Genomic DNA, 24,106 nt, shown 5'->3' on the forward strand with positions numbered 1-24,106 from the left:
TCCTTTGGAGAGTCTATGGGTCCTCTCAAGATTGCTGGTTTGTTCTTGCAGTTGATCTGGAGCTAAAATTCACGATATGAGCCTCCGCATGCTGCTTTGTCTGTCCAAGTTGGAGCTGCAATCTACTTCTGCCTCTCGTCCACCATGATGATCGAATCTCCTCAAAGCTATATTTAAATAAAGTTCTCAGAGGCTAAAGAAAAGTGTTTGTCTTTCTGATCAAAAGTGCTCTCCCTAATACTGGTAAATTAATGCAGAAACTCATATTGACACATTTCTGGCCAAAGTTCATAAAATTAAGGATAAAACATGACTTCTATGAGCATCCTAGCAAAACACAAAAACTAGAAAATAAACAGGTTACCCATACATATAACAAAAATCATGCTAGCTTCAAAATTCTCTGCAACAATGCTACAAGAAAATGACCTCATTCTACTTGAGGTCAATATTGAAATTTTTAAAAAAGAAAATGATTTCAAAATTTATTTGGAAAAAAAAATGAGTATGAGGTAATGGAAATCTCAATTACATTGACTTGATCTTTACAAATTTATGATCAAATTAAATTATTGCATGCACCCTGAAAATATGTATCTTGATTATATATCAATTTCAAAAATGCTTTAAATAAATATGCCTAAATAAGAAAAGTTTGAACAAAATAATAAAATGTATAATGAAATAGACTTGAATCTGTAGATATTAAAATGTAAATGATAATAATGAAAATGCTGTGAAACTGATTAAAAATTGAGAGTTCAGTGGAAGACAATAGAAAATCTAGACACAGAATTACATATACTATTTATCAGTATATCATGAATATCCCACATCATAAGATACACACACATACATACAAAGTCCTCATTTAATGTCATTGATAGATTCTTAGAAACTGTGACTTTCAGTGAAATGATGTACAGCAAACCCTCAAATAATGTCATTTTGTTCAATGTCATTTCATTATAATGTTGATGAGGAAAACAGTGGTTTTGTTACACATCATTTCACTTAAAGTCACAATTTCCAAGAACCTCTTGATGACATTAAGTGAAGACTTACTGTTACTTAGTATGTGATAAGGATGGGCTTATGGATGGGTTATTCATTATATGATACTAAAATAATTACTAGACTACTTAAAAAATAACAAACTTAATAGTATACATCAAATCATTTTCAATGAATTAAAAGTTTAAATGTTTAAATAATATAAAAAAGAACTAGAAGAAATACAAGTGAAGATGTATCTAATCCTTATATGAGGAAAGACTTAACTAAGAATTTAAAAAAGGAAAAAACCAAAAGAAAAATATTGATGTGTTTTCCTATAAATTTTTTTAAATTCTCCATGTCAAAAAACCATAAGTGATAAAAGTCAAACTACAAACTTGAACAGAACATTTATGCCATATACAACTAAAGGATTGTTACTACCAAAATTAAAAGCCTATGTTATAGAGGATTCTGGGAAGATGGCAGAATAGGAGGCATCATGAATCTGTCTCTTCACTCAGACAACAATTGCACTGGCAGAATCTGTCTCATGTAACTATTTTAGAAGGACAAGGTCTATTAAATAAAGGCTTGCAGCTTTCAAGGGAAGGCTAGGAAGGTGAATTGCAGCTGATTTTGGTCAATTTCAGCTCTTAGCTCAGTAGTGACTACCCACCTCTTAGCCCTATGACAGGTAGCTGTGTATGTGTTCCTGGAGCAGTTTGCATACAGCTTGCAGGAGTCAGAGTGGTCAAAAAATACCCCATCCTCTAAATACCAGGGATCTCTACTCTCATCTCTGATTACTGCTTCTGACCAAGAGGTGCAGATAAGGAGGCAGGCAACCATTGTTGTTGCACCTCTCTCCATTGATGTAAGCCTCTCCCCCTCTGGCTGAAGTGACTGTAGGGGATTTAAAAGATTGGTGCCTTTTTGTTTTGTTTTGTTTTTTTACTCTCCTCCTTTTTTCCTCTTTTTTCTTTCAGACATTAAATACAGAAACATTCAAAAAGTAACTGCGTGTACAGGGAAAAGTAGAAAGTACTATGCATACCCAGGAAAAGGTGTAGACTCAAAAAAGACCTGAGAAGACCTTAAGTTTGTACCTCAGGCTGATCCTTGGCACAGAGACAGCCTACAACAATTAAACACACACACTCACATACACACATACACACACACACACACCAAAAACAACTAAAATCCAGCAAACCCTAGGGAGGAAGAGGATATGTTTTCCAGAGTCACCACATTATTAGATTCAAATGTTCAGTTTCCAACAACAAAAAAATTACAAAGCATACAAATAAACAATATCTTTGAAGTACGGCTCATTCAAAGAAAAAAGTAAATAAATCCGTAGAAACCATCCTTGAAAAAGACCTGATGGCAGATCTACTAAGCAAAGACTTTAAACAAATTCTCTTGAAGATGCTAAATGAAGATGTGGAAAAAGTCAAGAAAATGATATATAAACAAAATGGAATATCAGTAAAGAGAAAGAAAACCTGTAAAGAAACAAACAAAAAAAATCGGGAGCTAAAAAATATAGTGACTGAAATAAAAATTTAGTAGAGAAATTCAAAGGCAGATTGGAGCAGTCAGAAGAGAGAATCAGCAAATTCAAAGGTAGGACAATGGAAATTATCTAGTCTGAGAAACAGAAAAAAATGATTGAAGAAAAATGAACAGGGCCTAAGGGACCTGGGGGACACCATGAAGTGGACCAATATACACACTGTGGGAGTCCCAGAAGGAGAAGAGAAAAAGGAGCACAGAAAATAATCAATAAACAATGGCTGAAAACATCTCAAATTTGATTTAAAAAAATCCAAGAAGCTCAATAAATTCTAAATAAGATGAATCTAAAGAGACCCACACCAAGACACTTTTAATCAGATTTTAAAGGCCAAATCAAATCTTGAAAGCAGCATGAGTGAAGTGAATTGCCAAATATAAGTAATTCTTAGTAAGATTATCAGTAGATTTCTCATCAGAAACTTTGAAGGCCAGAAGGCAGTCAGCCAATATATGCGAAGTGCTAAAAGAAAAAAAACTGTCAACAAAGAATCTTATATCCATCAAAACTTTTTCTTCAAAAGCAAGGAGAAATTAAGACATTCTCAAATAAAGAAAAGCTGAGAGATTTTGTGACGACTAGATTTGCTCTGCAAAAAAATGCTTCAGGCAGTCCTGCATGTTGCAATGAAAGTATACTACATAGTAATTCAAAGTTGTATGAAAAAATAAATATCTCAATAAATATTAATTATATGAGCAAATATACAAGCTGGCATTATTATAACAATAGGTTTTAACTCCTTTTAAGACAATAGGTTTTAACTTTTTTCTGCCTGATTTAACAGACTAATACCTCTTTTAAAAACAATTATTAGTCTAAAAGCTAGTGTTATTATTTGGTTTGTAACTCCAATTTTTGTTTCTACATAATTTAAGAGAATCATGTATTTAAAAGAATTATCAGTTTATGTTTTGGGGACACACAATGTATCAAGATGTAATTTTGTGACATCAACCATTGATATAAAAAGTAAAGTAGAGGTTCCTCTTCAAAGACTTTCCTCTCCATCTAATTAGGAATAAATAGTAACTTCTCCTAAAAGCAAAATTTATTCAAAGACCTGTGCTAACATTCTTAAATATCTGCTGGCCGTAATAAAGAAATCAATGTGCTTTATGTTCTTAGCTCCCACAATTTAGTATAAATATTTGCCCTGGCATGCTTATACTGGTCCAAGCAAGCATTAGGTCATAGCCTGTTCCTCTTCCTTATTTAAAAGTGTTTTTATCTTTCTCAGCGTTCCACAAGTTACTTCCTCCTTCCTTTGTTCTCCTCTACCTTTGCCTCTTTTAAAAAATTCTAAGTTGCTAGCCAAACCAGACAAATAACAGAATGTGAGGTCCCGTTCCAGCCAATGGAAACCAGACACAGCGGTAGGGTGGATGTGTCAGGTTATAAATGACCCTGTCTCCTTTGTTCAGTGTACTCTTCTGGCAAAACTGTTGGCAAGTGTACCCTTTCTGCAGGAAATAAAAATGGCCTTACTAAATAAATTAGATTTATGTTCAAGTGCTATTTCTTTATGACACCAGAGAACAAGCATTTCAAACAATTGAGAAGGGTGAGGACAGAGCTGTAAAGGAGCAGAGTTTTTGTATATTGTTAAAGTTAAGCTGGTATAAATGCAAATTAGAGTGTTATAATTAGGATGTTAAATGTAATACCAAAGTAACCACAAAGAAAATAGTTATAGAGTATGCACAAAAGGTAATGAGAAAGGAATTTAAACATTTCACTAAAAAAAGTCACTAAACACAAAAGAAGACAGTGATATCAGAAATGAGGGACAAAAAAGCTATAACATATAGAAAACAGCAAAATGACAGATGTCCCTCCTTATCAGTAGTTACTTTAAATGTAAATTGATTAAACTCACCAGTTAAAGGACAGAGGTTGCCAGAAAGGATTTTAAAAGTAAAACAGGATCCAACTGTATGCTGTCTACACAGAGATTCACTGTAGACCCAAAAACACAAAAAGATTGAAAGGATGGAAAAATATATTCCATAAAAATAGTAACCAAATGAGAGCAGAGGCAGCTTTACTAATATCACACAAAATAGATTTTAAATTTTCAAAGATTATAGGAGACAAAGAAGGACATTATATATTAATACACACACCTAATTACAGATCACAAAAATATGAAGTGAAAGCTGCCAGAACTGAAAGAGAAACAGACACTTCTGCAATAACAGTTGAAGACTTCATTATCCCATCCTCAATAATGATAAGAAAAACAAGACAGAAGTAAGGAAGTAGAGGAGTTAAACAACACAATAAACCAATTAAATCTAACAGACACACCAAACACTTTACCCAGCAACAATAGCATACACATTTTTTTCTCATTGCATATGGCACATTTTGCAGGATAAGTCCATGTGTTAGGCTGCAAATTAAGTTCAAATGTGGTATACAAATGCAATGGAATATTATTCAGCCTTACAAAAGAAGAAAATTCTGACATATGCTACAACATGGATGAACCTTGAGGACATTATGCTAAGGGAAATAAGCCAGTCACAAAAAGACAAATACTATGAGTGAATTTATATGAGGTACTTAGAATAGTCAGAGAGGCAGAAAGTGGAATGATAGTTGCCAGAGGTTGGGGAAGGAGGAATGAAGAGTTAATGTTTAATGGGTACAGAGTTTCAGTTTTACAAGATGACAAGTTATAAAGATGGACAGTGGTGTGATGGTTTACAACATTATGAATTTATGTAATACCACTGAACTGTACACTTAAAAATGGCTGAGATGATAAATTTTATGTTATGCGGATCTCACCACAGTAAAAAAAAAAATTGGGGAAGAATGTTGGTCATTAGGAATTAACCTTATCGACTTCTTTTATATATCTATCCCAAACCTCTTTAGAGTTTTACCCAGGTATCCTCGTCTCCTTTTTTAGAGAATGACATGGCATTTAGCTATCTCCTACTGAAAAGCAGACAGGTTTCAAGTTAATAAATCTAAAGTTTGCCACTCAGTTATGGTGGGGATTGTATTATATAAGTTTATTTTTTATAAGTTTATTTTGTAACTTGCTGTTACAAACGTGTCTCACATTAAGTAAAAATTGCTGTAACACAAAGATAATGGCTATGCCCAAATGCAAGTTTGAGAGCAAGCCTGTTCAGCTTTTTCAAATTACCTAAATAAAAACAGGGGTGTTTGTGATAAGACATTGGAATGAAGGATAAGAAAAATGGGAACGATCTGTAGTGAGTCGAAATTGGAGAAACGGAAGTGTTTTGTGCTTTTGCTCTTCTTGACTTCTAAATGCTTTGTGAGTGTAAAAATCAGAAACTAAATTTTGGCAACCTCTATATAAAAACTAAGGATCCCTTCCAGGTTCTGTACCCACTCTCTAGGTTGAATTCTTTGTTTTTCAGCTGCCTTGTGTCTTTATGTAATATGACGTTGTACTTCACAGCGTGAAGGAAAGTGTTATACAGCCATTGGAGGCAAATAGATCCCTATTTGCTTTCAGGGTCTACCATTCACTAGTTTTGTGACCTGAGATATACCTTGAAACGTCCGCATGTCTGTAAAATGAGAATAATAATCCCTATTATTATATCAGAGGATTATATCTTACTATTACTGAGAAAATAGTAAGCTAATCATAGCTAACTTACAGTTTTTTACTTTTATCATTTAAAAGAAAGTACATTGCAAATCAGGAAGAAAAGGGTGGAAATCCCCTTGGAGTGTGATAACCACTTCATAAAGTAATCATCAAAAACACAGAAATTGTAACCAAATTGTAAACCCATAACACTTTTTCCATCTATATAATTGATAATGATTATTTGCCTTTTTTAATATTAGGAGACCATATTTAACAGCCATCCTAAGGCCACTTAAAATTAAAGCAAATGGTTGTGCATGGCTTAGAGCCACTACTCAGGGCAGATTTGGAGCCATTCTAGTAGCAAAGGGGCTTGGAGACTTCGTTCTGATTTACGCAGCTCATCAGATATTTTTAAGCAGCTGATACTATAAATGACCACACAAGAAAAAAAAAAACATTATCAGAAGGCTTCTGCCTGAAAAGATGAATGCTAATAAAACACGATTGATGTCTTTAAGGCATTGAAGAGTATGCACTGAACAGTATATTCACTGAATTAAGGAATTTGAGTGGGGTGGGGGGTCCTGAATGTTATTAGGAAGCCCTATTTTATACACTGAGTTATAAACACTGAAGTCATTACCTCACAATAGTTGATAAGAACTTGCACAACAGAAATGTAAATTTTATATTTATATCAGATGCAAACACAAAATATGATGATAGAAAATACAACAGAAATTAAGGTGCGCTTTTGTAAGCTCATATAAATGTGTGCCACAGATTGAATATTTTTAAATCCATTACACATGGTTCATAGAATGGTTAAAGCATCACATTCTTTTTAGTTTAGAATTACACTTTCTATTGTCAAACTGTTGAGGATAACCAAGAATTAGCACCATGGTTACAAACATTTTTCTGTTTGCCTTTCTGACTCTGGAATCAAGGACTCTGGTCTCCTATGTGGAGAAGCTTCACCTCAGTCCCACTGTACTAGTAGTCTTCAGCGACAATATTTGGAGGATGACAGTTTTTGGATTATCATGTTAGTAACAATTCTAAGGAATGGAAATAGTCCATTCCATAATTAAACAGAAATCATAAACCACTATAAAAGTAAAGTCATAGGAAAAGAAAGTTGAAAACATAAAGTCTCAAATGGTTTTATTTCATAATATATGAAAATCCTTGATTCATTTGTTCATATGCTGCTGTAGGTCGACTCCACTTACACATCCCAGTTTAGTTGAAAGGCCACTTTAGACAGTGTCCACTTCATTATCAACCCAGGTTCTTGTTTCATGGGGCTGACCATGCTTGTAGGCTTAGGGCTGCGTTGGTCATGACTCACTTTACTCCCAGTAGGAAGTGATTTCTGGCCGGTGTGTGTGTGTGTCATGTTTACTCAGAACACCTGAGCATGTGGTCTCTCGCTGACCCTCTCCCTCTCTATTCTCCTCAGGACTACTGGCTCTCTCTCCTCTACAAGCGCCTGATTGGCCCCAAAGTCTTGGCTGTGCATGTGGCTGGGCTGCAGCGGAAGCCACGGCCTGGCCGAGTGATCCGGGACAAACTGAGGATTTATGCTCACTGCACAAACCACCACAAGTAAGTCCTCAGAGAGATGACACAGAAAGGCCACCCGGGGGGCTCCCACCCCGTTCCATTTGGGACCCCTTCAAGACTCATGTCGAGTCACTAATCTTATCGAAAACTTTTTGCCGCTGGAATCACCATACCTGCTCTTTGCAGGTTTCAAATAATTTCTGGTAAATAGCTTTTACTCCAAGTAAACCCTCCCTTCTCATACTTAGAGGATTAATCATAAGAGGTTCCTAAAATTCTTGCCATTTGTTCATTTACTTATTCATCCAACACATTTTTATTGGGCATTTTCTCTGTGCCAGTTGATGTAATGCCCATGAGGCTTTTTTGTGTGCCTAAGCTTCAGCCAAGTCAAGAGGTGCAAAATCTTTTCCTATGATCCACCAGCAAAGCTTAAGAAAATAAATCTCCCTTTTTAAGATGCATGCTGGAGAGATATGCCACTAGAAACCTAGCCCTAGACCAATGCATCTCAAGCTGGGTGTCCCCAGAACTAATGGAGTGCCCAGAGGTGGTCATGCCAGCTTTAGAGCCATTTCCAGTGTTTTAAAAATCTTTTCAGCTATTTTAAAAATTAAGAGGCTAAGTGAAATCTGGGCTTCCTTTTCTGAGGGCTCTGGACTTATAACAACCGGATGTGGTAGTGTGGGGTTATCCTTCTCTTTTTGATCTGAAGCACTGGTTGTCATTACAGTTGTCTTTAAAACAAACAGGAAAATTAATTATCAATAAATAAAGTTTGGCAGACAAAAAATTTTAACACATTAAGACCATAAGGGAAAACTTTAAATTGGAGAGAGGTGGGTGCCTAAAGCAAAATCCATCTGGCCAAATATGACTTTCTTACATCACTTCCTGTTTAAGGCAGAATAGGTTGCCCTGGAAAAGAGAATTATTTCTCTTTCTCTTAATGCAAAGAAAACCTGGTGAGGGGATAACAGGGCAGGGAATGGTAAGCAAGTACCTCCAGCCAGACCTTCATTCCAGCCCAGGCCTATCGGGAGCTGATCAAGGGGAGTAGCTAGTACAAAGAGCTTGGAGTGGTCAGGTTACAACAGATGCTCCTTCTCCTTCCTTGATGAGAGAGGAGCCAAGCCAATTAATTTATCATGATAAGACTTTTCAAAGAATCACTCTGAGCAGAGCGGGGACAGGGGCCAGTTGTCTTGTCAGTAGGTACAAGTGCCTATTGTAAATGAGGGGAGGCTGGCTTGGGCAGAGGCCAGAGGCTTTCAACATCCCTTTTGCTCAACAGGAAGCTCAATCCAATACCTGACAGAGAGTGACTGCTTTATGGCCTTGGCCTGGAGTTATCTGATCATCACACAAGGAAACATTGTATTCCTTGTCTCTGTCCTGGCCCTGAGGTAACCACCCAAAAGGTGGACCCCCAGACTCAAGATAGAAAAATTACTCTTGGCACCTTATATCCCTGTTGGAAAGCATATCAGTCTGTGGCCTTTATACTACTAGTCTGAGGACTCGGGGAAAAAATTATCTGCAGCCATGGGCTTAGCAGGGTTTGCGTCTCTTCATAGAAGCCTCCCCACATAATCTCATTCGAGTGTTCATCCTCATTCTTTAACATTCTCATGGGAAGTTGTTATTAATACTCTGAGTGTACTGTGAACTCAGGGCCAGTGTCTCATTCATTTTGTATTCTTGGTGTCTAATGTAGTGACTGGCATGAAGATCCCAGGAAAGGTTTGCAAATGAATGAATGAATGCAGAAATTGGGCATCAAGATGTTACCGTTGATTTGGAGTTAGAGCTTTCTTCCTCTTTGATATTACCACAGCAGCCAGAAGGAAATGGTATGGTGGAGTGGTTAGGGATTCCACCATTCCCTAGTATGAGACCTCAAACAAGTTACTGAAATCATCTGCATTCAAGACTCTCTGTCTACACCACCAGCTCTCCTCTAATTTCTATGCAAAGTCACTCCAGAATCTCTCTAGAGAAACGGTGTCACTGGGCTTCTATCAGTACAACCTCTCTCACTCCCTGTTAAAAAGACAGAAAGAAAAGACTTTCATAATCCATTCTACATATGACCCTAATGATAATAATTGGGGTGAAGGTGTTTTTGTTCCTATTAGATTCATAAAGAAAACCCACAGTGAATGCACGGAGCTGGCTGAGGTTGCAGGGCTCCTCCGTGTCAACAGGTGTCAGTGTCCAGCTAGGGTAGCTTAAAGGTAGGAGAAGTATCTGTTCACCTCTCTGAGAAATCATGTGCCATTAAGGAAGCACTGCTGAGTCATTTATCTGTGGCCAATAGGCCAAAATCACAGAATTATCCCAGAGTGGGCATGGTAGATTCACACTATGCAACCTTGACGAATACTCTGAAAATATTTGTCCCGGGTCAAAACAGGGATTGGAAGAGAAGGTATAAACTTATGAGTAGAATCATCCAGAGAAAGCATCTATTAAAACAACAACCCCTGCACTCCAGTGTATATTAAATACTTGCTGTGTGACAAGCATCTTTCCAGATATTTGCACTTATTTTATTGAATTTCAGAGGTTCTACGGTATCACACCTACATGCAAATAGCAGCATTAATAATGCAAAGAATGCTACATTTGGAAAGAGCCCTTAGAAATCATACGGCCCAGTGCCTGTTCAACACAGGAATCCATTTCACATCTCCCTGACAGTCACGCAACCCCTACGTGGATACTGCCTGTCACAGCAGCCCCTTGCATTGTGGGTCATTTCTGACCTTGTAGAGTGCTGTCTGTTATGATTGATTTAGGAGAAAAAGTTAGATCCTTATACCACCACCAGCAGGTGCTTTTCTGTTTTCTGTTCTGGAATTAACAAATTAGGACACTGACAGAATGGCAATTCTCACCCTCCATCTTCTTGCTTAGAGAACAATCAAGTTTTGACAAGGAAACCTCTTTTTATGAGCCATTCTGCTGAGACAATGTATGTTTCTGGGGTGGAGATGAGGTCCTTTGCCAAGTTCAGAACCAATTGGAACCTGGTGGATGTTGAAGCAAAATGAAGCCTTTTGGGGTTCAAGTTCGTTTATTATTGGCAAAACATGACTTCCTGTTTTTCAGAAGAAGTTTTTTTAAAGACTCATAAAAATAGTTCCTGAGGCTTCTTGGACATCAAATGGCTCTTACAAAACAATATTTTGATGAGTTAAGTGTAAATGAATCAGAAACATGTGGATTAAATTTCCCTTAAAATACACAGGGGCTTTGAAATTAAGGGAAAAAATGTTTGGCAAAACATGGCCTGGCTTTTACCGAACCCAAAACCTTTGAATTAGATTTGGAGACAATGGATCAACCCAGTTTCAAGCACATTGACTTTCAGTGGGAATGACCGTGGACTGCAAAGCATCATCCTCCCTTCCCTTTCCCAGACTCCCAGCTTCACTGGAGACATTTCTAGAACATGACTGTTTTCTATCTGGAAGTCAAGATGCACCTCCCCATTTGACATTCCCCACCTCTTACATTAGGATATTCCAGTTCCAGCCTCCCTTCCCTGACTCACTTCCCCCTCCTCCCATGGCAACACAGAGAAATGTCAGGCAGGAAAAGAACAGCCAGAAAAAATGAACTCCAGATACATGGATTCTCTGCTGGTGAAAAAAAAAATCTTACCCATGAGTGAGACATGGGGCAAGATAGATGATCCTCTCAGACAACTTCTCTCCTGAAAGGAACAGTCACTAAGATAACCAAAAGCCACCTGGACTTGACAACATCAGAAGGCCAGCAAATGCTTGCAGGCCAAGCCTTCAGACACCATTTTCTCCAAGATTATTTTTCTATGGTCAGAGAATATATGTTTCTCAGGAATTTGGATTCGCAACACACTACTTTCAGGTTGGTGCTGCACTCCCCAGCCAAGAATGTGTCTTTGCAGCAAAAAGGCCTCGCCTAATGTCCTTGCCCATAAGCCAAGCAGGGAGAGGGATGGCTGAAGCAGTCTTTAATGCCAACTCCTACCTGAGAAGGTGCTGTGAGTTCTGAGAGCCTCTATATGTGGGTCTCTGGGCTGTACTGGTTTGTCTTCCCCAGGGGAATTATGTAAGTGGAAATCAAACCACTGCCAAACAGCTTGAAAAAGACAGCTTTCCCTGCAGCAGTGCTGTAATTTCAGGTCTCCCTCCCACCCACCACTTCCCCACATCCCACCTTCTCTTCTGCAGTCTCCAAGGGCTCATTCTGCCCCAGCTCTGCAGAGGAGAAACTCATAAATGCAAGCACGTGGCTCTCTCCTCCTCCATTGCTGGCCTTTGAGAGTGTTGTTTGATGGTAGCTAGCAAAAGAGTTTACTGCAGTCTGGCAAAATTGATACCCATCCACATGTATTTTGCTCCCACTCTGAAGCCTAGATGTCCTGCAATTAATGGTGTCTTCCTCAGTTTTACAGATAGCTAAGCTAAGCTGAAACCCCACCAATGGGAAAGAGTCGATGTTCTTCTTTAATGATGGTCAACACTGATTCAGGCTGCCAGCATCCTTCTTCAGAGTTCTGGGGACACAAGTATGCTTAAATCAACTGGCATTCTCTTCTGACCTAACTCATTTAGCTACAAAAGCTAGTTCGCATGTTGCAGGGGATTAAGAAGGACTGGAGGAGGAGGAACCGGATGGAAGAGTCGTTTTAATAATTTATCAGAACACAAATGCAGGCATCCAAAAGCCTTGAACACAATAATGTACCCTCCTGCAGATGCAAGAAAAATCCTCTGACACACAGCCAGCAGGATATACTTCGGTAGCTCTTCTCATAATCTTAATGAATTGTTCTAAGCAAGTGGTTCCCAAACCCAATTCATCTGCCAAATATCCCAGAAAGATTTTTTAAAGTAGAGATTCCCAGTCCCTAATCCCAAATAGATTGAATCAAAATCTCCAGGGAAGAGCCCTGGAAACTGTGCTTCTAAACAAAAACAAAAACAAAAATGAAAGACTCCATGTCACCATACCGACCTGTCCTTGGTCACTCACCTCTTAATTAGCGCCTTTAGAAGCAGAGGTGAGTGACCCAGGATGGAGGAGTGTTATTTCTACAAGGAATGATGCTTTCCTCTGGGCAAAGTTGACTTAGAGTTTCTCTGAACTCCTCCTTTGAAGGTGGGGCTGGGTCATTTTTTTGTTTCCTCTCATTAACTCATCCAGATGGGGCCCTAAGGGACCCCTTAGAAACAAAGTATTTTTTCCTACAGAGAGAAGGAAATCATTATAGTTTTCCTAATACATGCTGAAGGGCTTATGCATGTAGGCATATAGTTCTCTCAGACTTCTGAACATCTTATGCTCATTTAAAAGAATTCCAAAATGGTGAATAGTTTTATAATCTTGAGGTAGGTAAAACAGCAAAAGAAGAAATCAGAAAGATAAATTTGACTACATAAAAGTTTTTTAACTTTTGTATATTGAAATACAATGTAAATAAACTGAAATGGTCAAAGAAAACTGAGGGAAATTTTGCAGACAAAAGACTGCTCTTTAATAAATAAATTGTTTTTATAAATCAACAGAAAAATAGGCAAAAGTGTCCGGGCACGGTGTCTAATGCCTGTAATCCCAGCACCTTGGGAGGCCGAGGCAGGTGATCGCTTGAGGTCAGGAGTTCGAGACCAGCCTGGCCAACATGGTGAAACCCTGTCTCTACTAAAAATACAAAAATCAGCTGGGCATGGTGGCGCATGCCTGTAATCTCACCTACCAAGGAGGCTGAGGCAGAATTGCCTGAACCCGGGAGGCGGAGGTTGCAGTGAGCCGAGATCATACCACTACACTCCAGCCTAGGTGACAGAGAAAAGAAAGAGAGGGGGGGGGGGGGGGGGGGGGGGGGGAAGGAAGGAAGAAAAGAAAGAAGGAAGGAAGGAAAGGAAGGAAGGAAGGAAGGAAGAAAGAAAGGAGGAAAGAAAGGAAGGAAGGAAGGAAGGAAGGAAGGAGACATGGTCAGCTTACAAAAGAAGAAATGAAATGGTAAATGAAAAAATGCTGCATGTCAGTATTAATTTTTAAAAATACAAATTAATACAACATTGAAATCTCATTTTCACCCCTCAGGTTGACAAAGGTATTTTAAAAGAGCATGTTGGAAGTGTTCTTAGGGGTATGAGTAAATAGGTGCTCTCATACAGAGTAGGTGGGAGCAAAATTAGTGAAAGCTTCCTAGAAAGTTAATATCAATGTCATCAAAATGTGTGCATCTGTCAGGATAGGTTAGGTTATGCTGCAATAATGAATAACCCCCAAATCTCCATGGCTTTCAATAAGAAAATGTATTTCTCATTCACACTACTTGTCCATCATGGCTCGACTGTACCTCTGCCCACATCATCTTCATTCAGCTTTTGTCAAGAACATTGTCAGTCTTCTGGCAGAGGGAAATGAAACATGGCAAAAGATGGACTGAGTCCTAAAGCTGCTGCCTAGAGGTTTTACCATGTCCACTCACATTTCACTGGACAAAGCAAATCACGTGATCACTCAGTAGGGCAGGAAGAAAAATTCTTCCCACAGGGAGGTACACCACTGGGAATGAACTGGAAAATTTGGCGAGGAATCGTACAACACACATTTCCCTTGGACTAATGATTCCAACGTCTAGGACTTTATCCCTCAGAAATAATCAAAAAGTTTATACACATGATGTAATTTATAATTGCAAAAATGTTCAAACATGAGTTGTTTGAACTGCAAATGTAGGAGATTAGTTAAATAAATTATATTACACTTCTATGATTGAAAAGTTTAGGATTCTTCTACAAGTAGAAAAAGAATCACATGGGAATATGTTTAAGATGTTCATTAATGGAAAAAAACTCTGTGAATAATGTGATTCCAGTTTTGTAAAACTGAGTAATACTGTGTCAAAGTACTCAATAAATATTTGTCAAATTAATAAATTAAAAAATACTGGAAGGATGTTTGCCAAAATATTATCATATCTCAAGATATGAGGGTTATGGGGAATTTTCTTTTTCTTCTTTGTGTTTCTCAATATTTTTCCTTTTTTGCAATCAGCATGTTTTACTTCCATACTATGGTAATATATGCCATAAAATATATACATTATATTTTCTAAAATCATTGCAATAAATTTAAACAAAAACTAAAGAAGTATGGCGGGAAGTGGCTATCATCTTTGCAAGAAACCACAATGACGAGGCCTTCCTGTCTTTTAGGGTCTATGGTGGCCAAGTTTTTAAGTGCCATTTTCTGGGCTGTTCATATTTTGTACAGTCTGTAAATTATTTAGGAGCATCTAACTTACCACTCTGTTTCCATCTTTCACTTCTCTCTTTCTCTGGATCTCAGCCACAACTATGTTCGTGGGTCCATTACACTTTTTATCATCAACTTGCATCGATCAAGAAAGAAAATCAAGCTGGCTGGGACTCTCAGAGACAAGCTCGTTCACCAGTACCTGCTGCAGCCCTATGGGCAGGAGGGCCTAAAGTCCAAGTATGTGCCAACCTGAAAATAGCTCGGGAGTAAGTGCAGCAGGAGCTGAGGGAGGGGGGAGCTGAAGACACCAAGATTGCTACTAATTCTTTCAAGGGCTCAGTGGGATGGAGTAGGACAAAGAGTGGTCTGGGGTCAGGTGACTGCTGACTCCTTTTGGAAACCTGCTCAAGCCCCACCCTATCTTAGATCCCTCAATTGTAAAGTCAAATGGTGGAGAAAGTATTTCTCAACAAGGGTGCTCTTGGTATTTGAGCGAGATAACTCTTCTTTATACACGACTATCACATTGTAAGCTGTTTAGCATCCTTGGCTGCTGCTCACCAAATGCCAATAGTGCCCCATGGTCATGTAGCAACCAAACATCCTGGTAGTTGAGAACCATGTCCCTCACAGCTGTAACATTCTGTAATGCTGACTCCCTTGTTGTTACCATCTATTAACCTCACAGGGCTTACAGGAAGGAGCACTAAACAGAGAGTTTAGTGCTCGAAAGTTCAGAGGTAAAGACTCTGTCCTACCCCGAACTTTATAACTTGAACACATCACTGCTCCATCTCAGCTTCTTCATCTGAATAATAGGACAGAGATTTTATTTTGAGGGCTCTGTGGCCCCTTCTAAACTCTACAAATGTATGATTCTGTGACACTCCCTGCCTCCCTCAGTCTCTATTAGAGACTATCGACACATGGATCTCTACGAACAGAAAAACTCTAGGACAGTGAGCAGGGCCTGGTCAAGGGCAAGGCCACCCCAGCTCCCCAAGTAAGGCCTCTCAGGAAGGGTATGGGATGCCGCACCGACTGGAAGCATTCCTATTCCATTTTTAATGTTTACCAAGTTTAACAAAGCTGTAAACTTGGAGCAGGTGGCTTGCACTCCAACAGCTGCCCACAAATATTTGTGCTATAATTATTCACTGTTTCACTGCAACCTTGGTGGCTTGCATTTGGCTTCCAATTGTATTTGCAATGGGAGCAAAAAAACAATCTGGGAAGTCACTTATTGAGTCTCTTTAGCCCACCCTAGATCTTCATTTTCAGTCTCGGTTCACATGCTGGCTCTTTTTCCTGGCTACATGTACATTGCGTCTGCTTTTCTTTCTTCCCAGTCCTACCTATGTCAGCAGGACTCTATCGAGTATTTTATCCCCTTTCTCTCCACTTCTGAGTAGTTCATGAGGAGTGTGCTGAATTCCTGGCCTTCATCCTAGGCAGGAGACCTGCTTCTGGTCCCAACTTTGCCAGTAAATAATCATATGACCTGGGAAAATTATTTTATCCTAATCCTTTGGCCTCAGTTTCCTAATATTTGGATTTCAAGGGTTGTTGTATATTTGGTAGGGTCCTGTGCAGCTTGAAAACTCTCATCCTGGGTGTGATTTTCTGAGGACCATGAGTGCATTAAATCTCCTGCTGCCGTTAAATAATGATCCGCAAAGCCATTTCTGACAGAAGGGCTGACTCTGCAGCAATGATTAGGGTCCTCTCATTAGGGTCCTCTGGAACCGAAGAGCTTAGGAGCTGAGCCTGCCCAGTGTCAGGAAGACTGTGTGCACTGTGTGGAGGGGACTGGTCAAATGCTATAGTCTAACAAGCCAAGGTGTCCATCCCTGCTCTGTTACTTGCTGGATGTGTGTCTTTAGGCAAGTTATGTCATCTCTGTGAGCATCAGTTTCCTCATCTGTGAAACCTCTTTTGTGGAGCAAAGTAAATGAGGTAATCTGTGTAAAGTTCCTGACACTTAGTAAATGCTCAATAAATGTCCATTACCTTCCTTTTCCTCAACTCAGAAATCTGGCTGGTTGAGAAAGAGGAAGGATACAATTGCTTTCCCTAAGAATGTTCTTCCAAAGAGGAATGTTTTCAGACTTTTAAGATAATGTGTTAACAAGACATGTGTTAGGATTATGATAAAAAATCATGCTAAGAATTACAAAAAAGTGAAAGGATGAAACAGAAGATGATAGTCAAGGGTAGCACTTTTTTATGAGCTTGTTTTCCCTCCAACCAAGGATGCAGGCAGGCCTCTAAACCTATTTACCCCACCCCATGTCCCTGCCTCCAAGATGATTCCCCTGCTGTTTGGAGCTGGCCACACCTTAACCCCTGTCTTTCTATACCTATCCTTAAGAGTGACTGAAGGGACTGACTCCCACTGGCCAGTGATATGCCGTATGTTCAACTTTTGCCATCACCACACTAGTGAGGAGTTGTGTTACAACTTTGTTAAGAATGTAGGAGACCAGCCAGGCACAGTGGCTCACACCTGTAATCCCAGCACTTTGGGAGGCTGAGGTGGGGGGATTACTTGAGGTCAGGAGTTTGAGACGAGCCTGGCCAACATGGTGAAACCCTTTCTGTACAAAAAAAATACAAAAATTAGCCAGGTGTGGTGGTGAGCACCTGTAATCCCAGCTACTTGGGAGCCCGAGGCAGGAGAATTGCTTGAACCTGGGAGGCAGAGGTTGCAGTGAGCTGAGATCACACCATTGCACTCCAGCCTGGGCAACAGAGCAAGACTCCTGTCTCAAAAAAACAAAAAATGTAGGAGAGGGACAAGAACAAAGAGAATTTCATTCTACAGGGATCCTTAAGAAGGATTTGGTAACGCCCACTGAGCTCAAATAATAATGTCAGGTAATTGGAAGAACATTGGAACTGGAATTAGAAGGTAAGGGTCTGAATTCAGATGCTACCATTTATCTTTGTGATCAAACCTGAGCTTCCTTAACTGTCAAATGGGATTATTGTGAGACTCACTTTGGAAAATATGGTTGAAATAAAGCCTTCCACAAATCCATGCATATGCATACATCTATAAATATAAATACAGATACACACATAACGATTTTACATATGTTGGATTAGAGAGTTTTGGATTGGAATTCAAGGGAACTGGATTCCAGCCCCTGATCCTGCCACTAATTCACTGTGAAATGTTGGGGCCTTCATTCTTCTGAGTCTGTTCTGCCTATAAATTACTGCCAATTTAACACGTCTCCTGTTCTGGACCTCATTGGCTCGACCCTGGGCTGTGCCATGGTGGACTGTAAGCTGCCAGACAGGGACTGTCATGTACAGGTTCAAGACCACATCTAGTGCTCTGCTTAGCAGCTACTAAAGAGCTGAGAGGTCTGGGATGGGGGTCTCACAGGAAGGGTGTGGTTTCAGTGAAGCAGACTGTGCAGAAAGGGATGAAAGGAAATGCTAGGAAGTGATTTCAGCCTTTGGTGTCTCTTTCCGTCTTTTATAAGCCTCTGGGGCCAGACTCTGTATTCTATGTCTGCTAGTTCTTGCTACAGCTTGAAGCCGTGTTAGCTCAGAAGGGGATAGAAAGTTCTGGGAGCAGAGGAATGTGTAATTGCTCCTGTCTGGAGGAACCAGGAAGAGGATATAGAGTAAGTCAGTGCCCTCCACCCCAATTCAAGCCACCAGTTGAGTATTCTGGTCTCGTGTTTCAGGAGTAGGGAAAGGCCAGAAGACTTCTTTGATTGCTCGAGGACTTGGGGTAATTCCCATTCTCTTAGAATTGCCACTGGGCCTGGGAAGATTTAAAATCTCTGAAAGGGCATCTCTGTGTGAACTCAGAGCTAAGGTATGTCAAGTATCACACAGGAAGCACCCTTGGAGTCACTGTTTAGTTATGGTCTAGGCAACCACATTCACAAGAAGGTCTTGTTTCCCATCTCAGTGAATGAACCAATCGTAAGACCCCCTACTCCAGTCCCAACTCCTTTTATAAGAGACTGTACTTATTCTAGGAACCAGACAAAAAGTGGGTGCTCTCTAGCCCATAGGACAGAAGTTTTAGAAAATTGCAGTGTGTACAAATAAGAGTATTCTGCATCTGGAATACACATTCTTCAGGGAATAGCTGAAGGAAATGGGGAAATTTAGTTCAGAGGAGAAAAGTAAGGTAAGTCATGAGGACTTTCTTCAGAGGACTGCCAAGTGAAATTAAATAGTTTTGGCCTAGAATACTCCAAAATGACAGAAAACCAAGGAGTGCAATTTAAAAGAGAGAGATTTCACTTCAAAATGAGCTCGTTTTCCAAAGGCTTGCCTGGTCTGACCGAGGTCAGGATAGGCTTTCTCAGGAGGTAGCCTATTAATCAGAGTGTGAGCAGCCATCTCAGAGGTGCTCTAGGATTCCTTCCTCAGTTGGGGGTTGGACAAGGGATTATAGCTTCCCTTTGAGCTCTGAAATTCTATTCTCTTCTGGTCCCTATTCCCCCTGCTTCCTCTTCACTTTTGGAGCCTGTGTTCTCAGTGGTCACTGGCAAAGTCAAGCCACTAAAAGGCCACACAAAGAGGCTCTATGACTAGAGGAAGTGGTGGCAGTATCTGGCTAGTTTTCTTTTCCAGAAAAAATCCAGCTGTGGGTCCCTCCCTCATCATGTTCCCTGGTTTCTCACCTTTCTCGGAAGAAGATGGCCCCATTCACATCCAGAACAATAGTTCCCATTCTGGATAAGTCAGAGGAGACTTTGAGGGCAGCTGCAAAACACAGAATCTACCCATTGCCTCGTGTGATCACAAAGCAATAACCACTGTCCTCTAAGGCAGCGGTCCCCAACCTTTTTAGCACCAGGGAGTGGTTTCACGGAAGACAGTTTTTCCACAGACTGTGGGGGTTGGGGGTGATTTGGGGATGAAACTACTCCACCTCAGATCATTAGGCATTAGATTCTCATAAGGAGTGTGCAACCTAGATCCCTTGCATGTGCAGTTCACAATATGGTTTGCACTCCTATGAGAATCTAGTGATGCTGCTGATCTGACAGGAGTGGAGCTCAGATGGTAATGCTCACCCACCACTCACCTTCTGCTGTGCAGCCCAGTTCCTAACAGGATTGGTCCATGGCCCAGGGGTTAGGGAGCCCTGCTCTAGGGAATCATTTGTACCTGATAAATATCTCCAGTGTCTCTCAACAAACAGAGAAGCAACATGAAGTTTGGCCTCACAAGCCAACTGACATCTAAAATGAAAAGGACTTACCTTTCCAGAGAAAAAGCAAACCAAGAACAGGTGTTAGGTCAGATCCCAGTGTTCTCCTTTATGTGCCTTGTTCAATTCCATTTGGAGGGAAAATATTCCAAAAATTAGGAAAGAGGGAAGCAACTTTCATCACATTGGCTGTTCTGTTCTGACACATTGACCTGAGGGAACCAGCAGATGCTGAGAATCCTGAGATGGAGTGACACTGGGAGGTGATCTGGCTCTCTCTCCCAGCCTTCAGTCTGTGGCCAAGCCATCTGGACTAGAAGATGGCCCACATTTAAAGACCTCTTAGAAAGGGGTGACCACAATTTCAATCCTGTCTGAACACTTAATTTTGTAAGAGCACTGGGGCCCACTATACCTATGACTGCAACTTTATAGATAATGAAAAACTTTAATAGCCATTATCTCATTTAACCTTCTGACAGAACCATGAAGCATATAGAATAATTCTTGCCTCCCTTCCATTTTAGAGTTGAAGACACTGAGTCTTAAAGCAATAAGTGACTTATTCAAGAGTCACACGACTAGTAAGTGAAAAAGCTAGAAGTCCCTAGGATCCAGTTCCCCTGACCCTTACTCTAGTGCACTTTTTTCAACAATGTGCTACACCAACAGTCTGGTACTATAAAATTACAATTACATAGGATGAATATACATATGGATAACTGGACTCTGTCATGATATTATCTGGGTTCATTTCATCATAGGCTCCTTATAGAATGAATATATTTGAAGAGTATTAGGTTACCCAGAAGTTTTCTCCTTCAGGCTAATTCATACCAGTTTCATTACCTTTTCTTCACAAGTCCAGAATTCAGACCCCCTCCCCCCCCCCCCCCCCTTTTTTTTTTTTTTTTTAGACAGACTCTCACCCTGTCACCCAGGCTGGAGTGCAGTGGTGTGATCTCAGCTCACTGCAACCTCTGCCCCCCAAGTTCAAGCTATTCTCCCATCTCAACCTGCCGAGCTGGGACTAAGGCATGCACCACCACGCCTGGCTAATTTTTGTATTTTTAGTAGAGATGAGGTTCCACCATGTTGGCCAGGCTGGTCTCAAACTTCTGACCTCAGGTGATCCACCTGCCGCAGCTTCCCAAAGTGCTGGATTACAAGCATGAGCCACCATGCGCGGCCTCGGACCCTTTTAAAAGTTCTTCTCTGAGCTACTTCTAAGACTGTCTCCCAATTAGAATTCTGGTAAAAGCACATTTTTTTCTTCCAGCAAAACTGGGGAATTCCCTTCTATTTTTATTATGCTCTTCTCAAACAAAGGGATTATTAAAAACCAGCATTGACTCTAGATTTGTTTAATTTGAGGTATATAAAAATCAATATCAATAGATTATATTCCAACCCCCTATACACAGGCATCTCCAACTCCCTCACACCTAATGGAGCCCATTCTCAGAGGTATATTTCTGAGGGAAAGAGGCCAACAAGGGAGGCCTCCGAAGGAAACTGGAAAGTATATATCTTCATCCATTCATCAATTTTTATTGATCCTACTTTGTGTCAGACAAAACTTCTTCCTCTTCAGTGATCTAATTTGCAATGACTAACTAAAATTTTAAAAGAATTGTGGTCCCATAGCTGTAAGTACTCAAGAGTTCCAAGTAGACAAATTAGGGGGAAATTCTGAATGTAAAGTTCAATGTGAATGTTTCCGATCAGAATGTCCCTTGATCTTTCTATTGCTAGGCCATATCCTCACCTGGCTTTCAAGAGCTATTTAATATGGGGTGTTTTGAGGTTGTTGGGGAGAGGATTTTGAGATGAATCTCAGAATCTCCTAAAGGAGCTCAGAAGAATCTCTTAAAGGAGCTCATCTCTGTTACTAGAAACAAACAACTAACAGGAAGCAGCCTGTGGGTGGTGCCATAAATAGACATGTAAAGTATTTCTGCTTTGGGGCTAATAGGTTCCATATTAATGTTTAAATTTCAGATCTGCATGAGCCTCTCCTTCAGCTGAAAAAAATCTCAAGGCTCCTATGAACCAAAAATCTTATTGCCTATTCTGTGAAGAAATGAACATCTTTTTTTTTTCCTTTTCCACGTACTGCTCATTTTTTCCATCTCTCTGGGATATAACTTTTGCTTTGATTTCACCCTCATTAAATCCTATATCAAAGAAAAACATTGGCATCTAACTGCATGCCTTTAGAGAGGTGTCATTTGATGTTAACCAAACAGAATGGTTCTGAAAATACTCAAGTAACTCCCAGGTGCTAAGACTTTAAAAATATCTTCATGTCCCTGTTGGAACAGACCAGATCATATTATGATATTGGCTAATGTGAAAAATCCTGAGGGGTGAACTGGCCACCACCTGACCTGCCACAATCTCTCACTAATGATGCCTGGAAGCACCATGTTTAGTTTCTGGACACAGAGAGAGCAGGTAAAAGAAGCTTTCGGAAAAACCTTAACCCCATTAATTCAATACCAAGACTCAGACACTCAAAAACAAAACAGGAAGACTTGTTTCTGGGACCAGTAGGCCATTTGTCCATTTATCCCAGCAGATTCGAGACATCTAAGTATTTTAGTTCTATACTGCTGATATTAGTTGGTACCTAGACTTTTTGAACTCTGGTCAACCAGATGTACTCCCTGCAGGTTTCCATTATCTTCACTTGTCTGGGATCATTTAAATTAGTTTCTTTTAAAAATAAACCGTTCTATGAAAGTTCTGTAGTTAGTAAAAGATGACTTTATAAAGGAAAAATTTCAAAGAACTCATATGGGTCAAGAGGTTTCTTCTATAATATCCCCGACATAAAGCTTTTCAGCTTCTGTTTGATGGGATGGCTCGTCTCAGGAACTGGCTCATGCTAGGACTAGACAGCTCTGATTGTAGGAAAGAACCTCCATGTATTAGGCCAAAGGTGCTTTCTTGCCCTTTCTACTCTTGCTTTGGAAAAAATAAGAAGAGAAAATCTATACCTTCTCCTTTATCAATTTTTCTATATATCTAACCTAAAAACTCTAGTCTGCAAGTTACACACTCTCAGATCCTTCAACCATTCCTCAAATGACCTGGTGTTCAGATTGCCCACCTTGGAATCCATTGAGTTTTAGAATTTTATCTCACAGGATGAACCTTTTCGATTTTCTTTCTCTACTTCTTTCTTTCTTTTTTTCTTTAGACAGTTTCACTCTGTCACCCAGGCTGGAGTGCAGTGGTACAATCTTGGCTCACTGCAACCTCGGCCTCCCTGGTTCAAGGGATTCTCCTGCCTCAGCCTCCTGAGTAGCTGGGACTACTGGTGCACGCCACCACGCCCGGCTAATTTTTGTATTTTCAGTAGAGATGGGGTTCCACCATGTTGGCCAGGCGGGTCTCAAACTCCTGACCTCAGGTGATCTGCCCACCTTGGCCTCCCAGAGTGCTCGGACTATAGGCAGGAGCCACCGTGCCCGGCCACCTTTCAAATTTCTTACCTCATCCAAACTTAGTTGAAGAGGTCTGAGATGGAGAAGGAAATATGAACTTTTTTTTATTATAATTCATCTCACAACACAATATAGTAACATTTTTTACATCTTTGAAAACTTCATAATAAAAAAATAGTATTCTTATGTTAATTTCTATTCTTTGAGCATTAATGAGCCCGAAGATTTTTCATATGTTAGTATTGTATTGCTTTTATGAACTTTCTACGTCTTTTGCTATTTTTATATTGGGGTGTTAGTCTGTTTTATTAAGTTGCTCTAATACAGGTATAAGGCAACTTCCCCCATTGAAATATTTTCTCTACTATTTTATTTGCTATTTTTCTAACTATATAATATTAGGGTATTATCTTGACATACAGAGGTATTCCCTTTTGTATAGTTAAATATGTTTACTTTGTGCTTTCTTCCAT

General features: G+C 39.8%; 1 protein-coding gene across 4 annotated transcripts in view; it reads left to right on the forward strand.

The window, feature by feature from the left end:
- Positions 1–24,106, forward strand: part of HPSE2 (heparanase 2 (inactive)) — a 795,759-nt gene that overhangs the window by 757,310 nt on the left and 14,343 nt on the right. For all 4 annotated transcript variants that reach the window (XM_023206177.2, XM_023206179.2, XM_023206180.1 and 1 more), the window contains 2 exons: positions 7,630–7,775; positions 15,084–15,230. In XM_023206177.2, coding sequence (XP_023061945.1) covers positions 7,630–7,775; positions 15,084–15,230 — 293 coding nt within the window. The remainder of the gene's footprint in view (positions 1–7,629; positions 7,776–15,083; positions 15,231–24,106) is intronic.

This window comes from Piliocolobus tephrosceles, chromosome 9 (assembly GCF_002776525.5).
Source record: "Piliocolobus tephrosceles isolate RC106 chromosome 9, ASM277652v3, whole genome shotgun sequence".
Classification (NCBI taxonomy): domain Eukaryota; kingdom Metazoa; phylum Chordata; class Mammalia; order Primates; family Cercopithecidae; genus Piliocolobus; species Piliocolobus tephrosceles.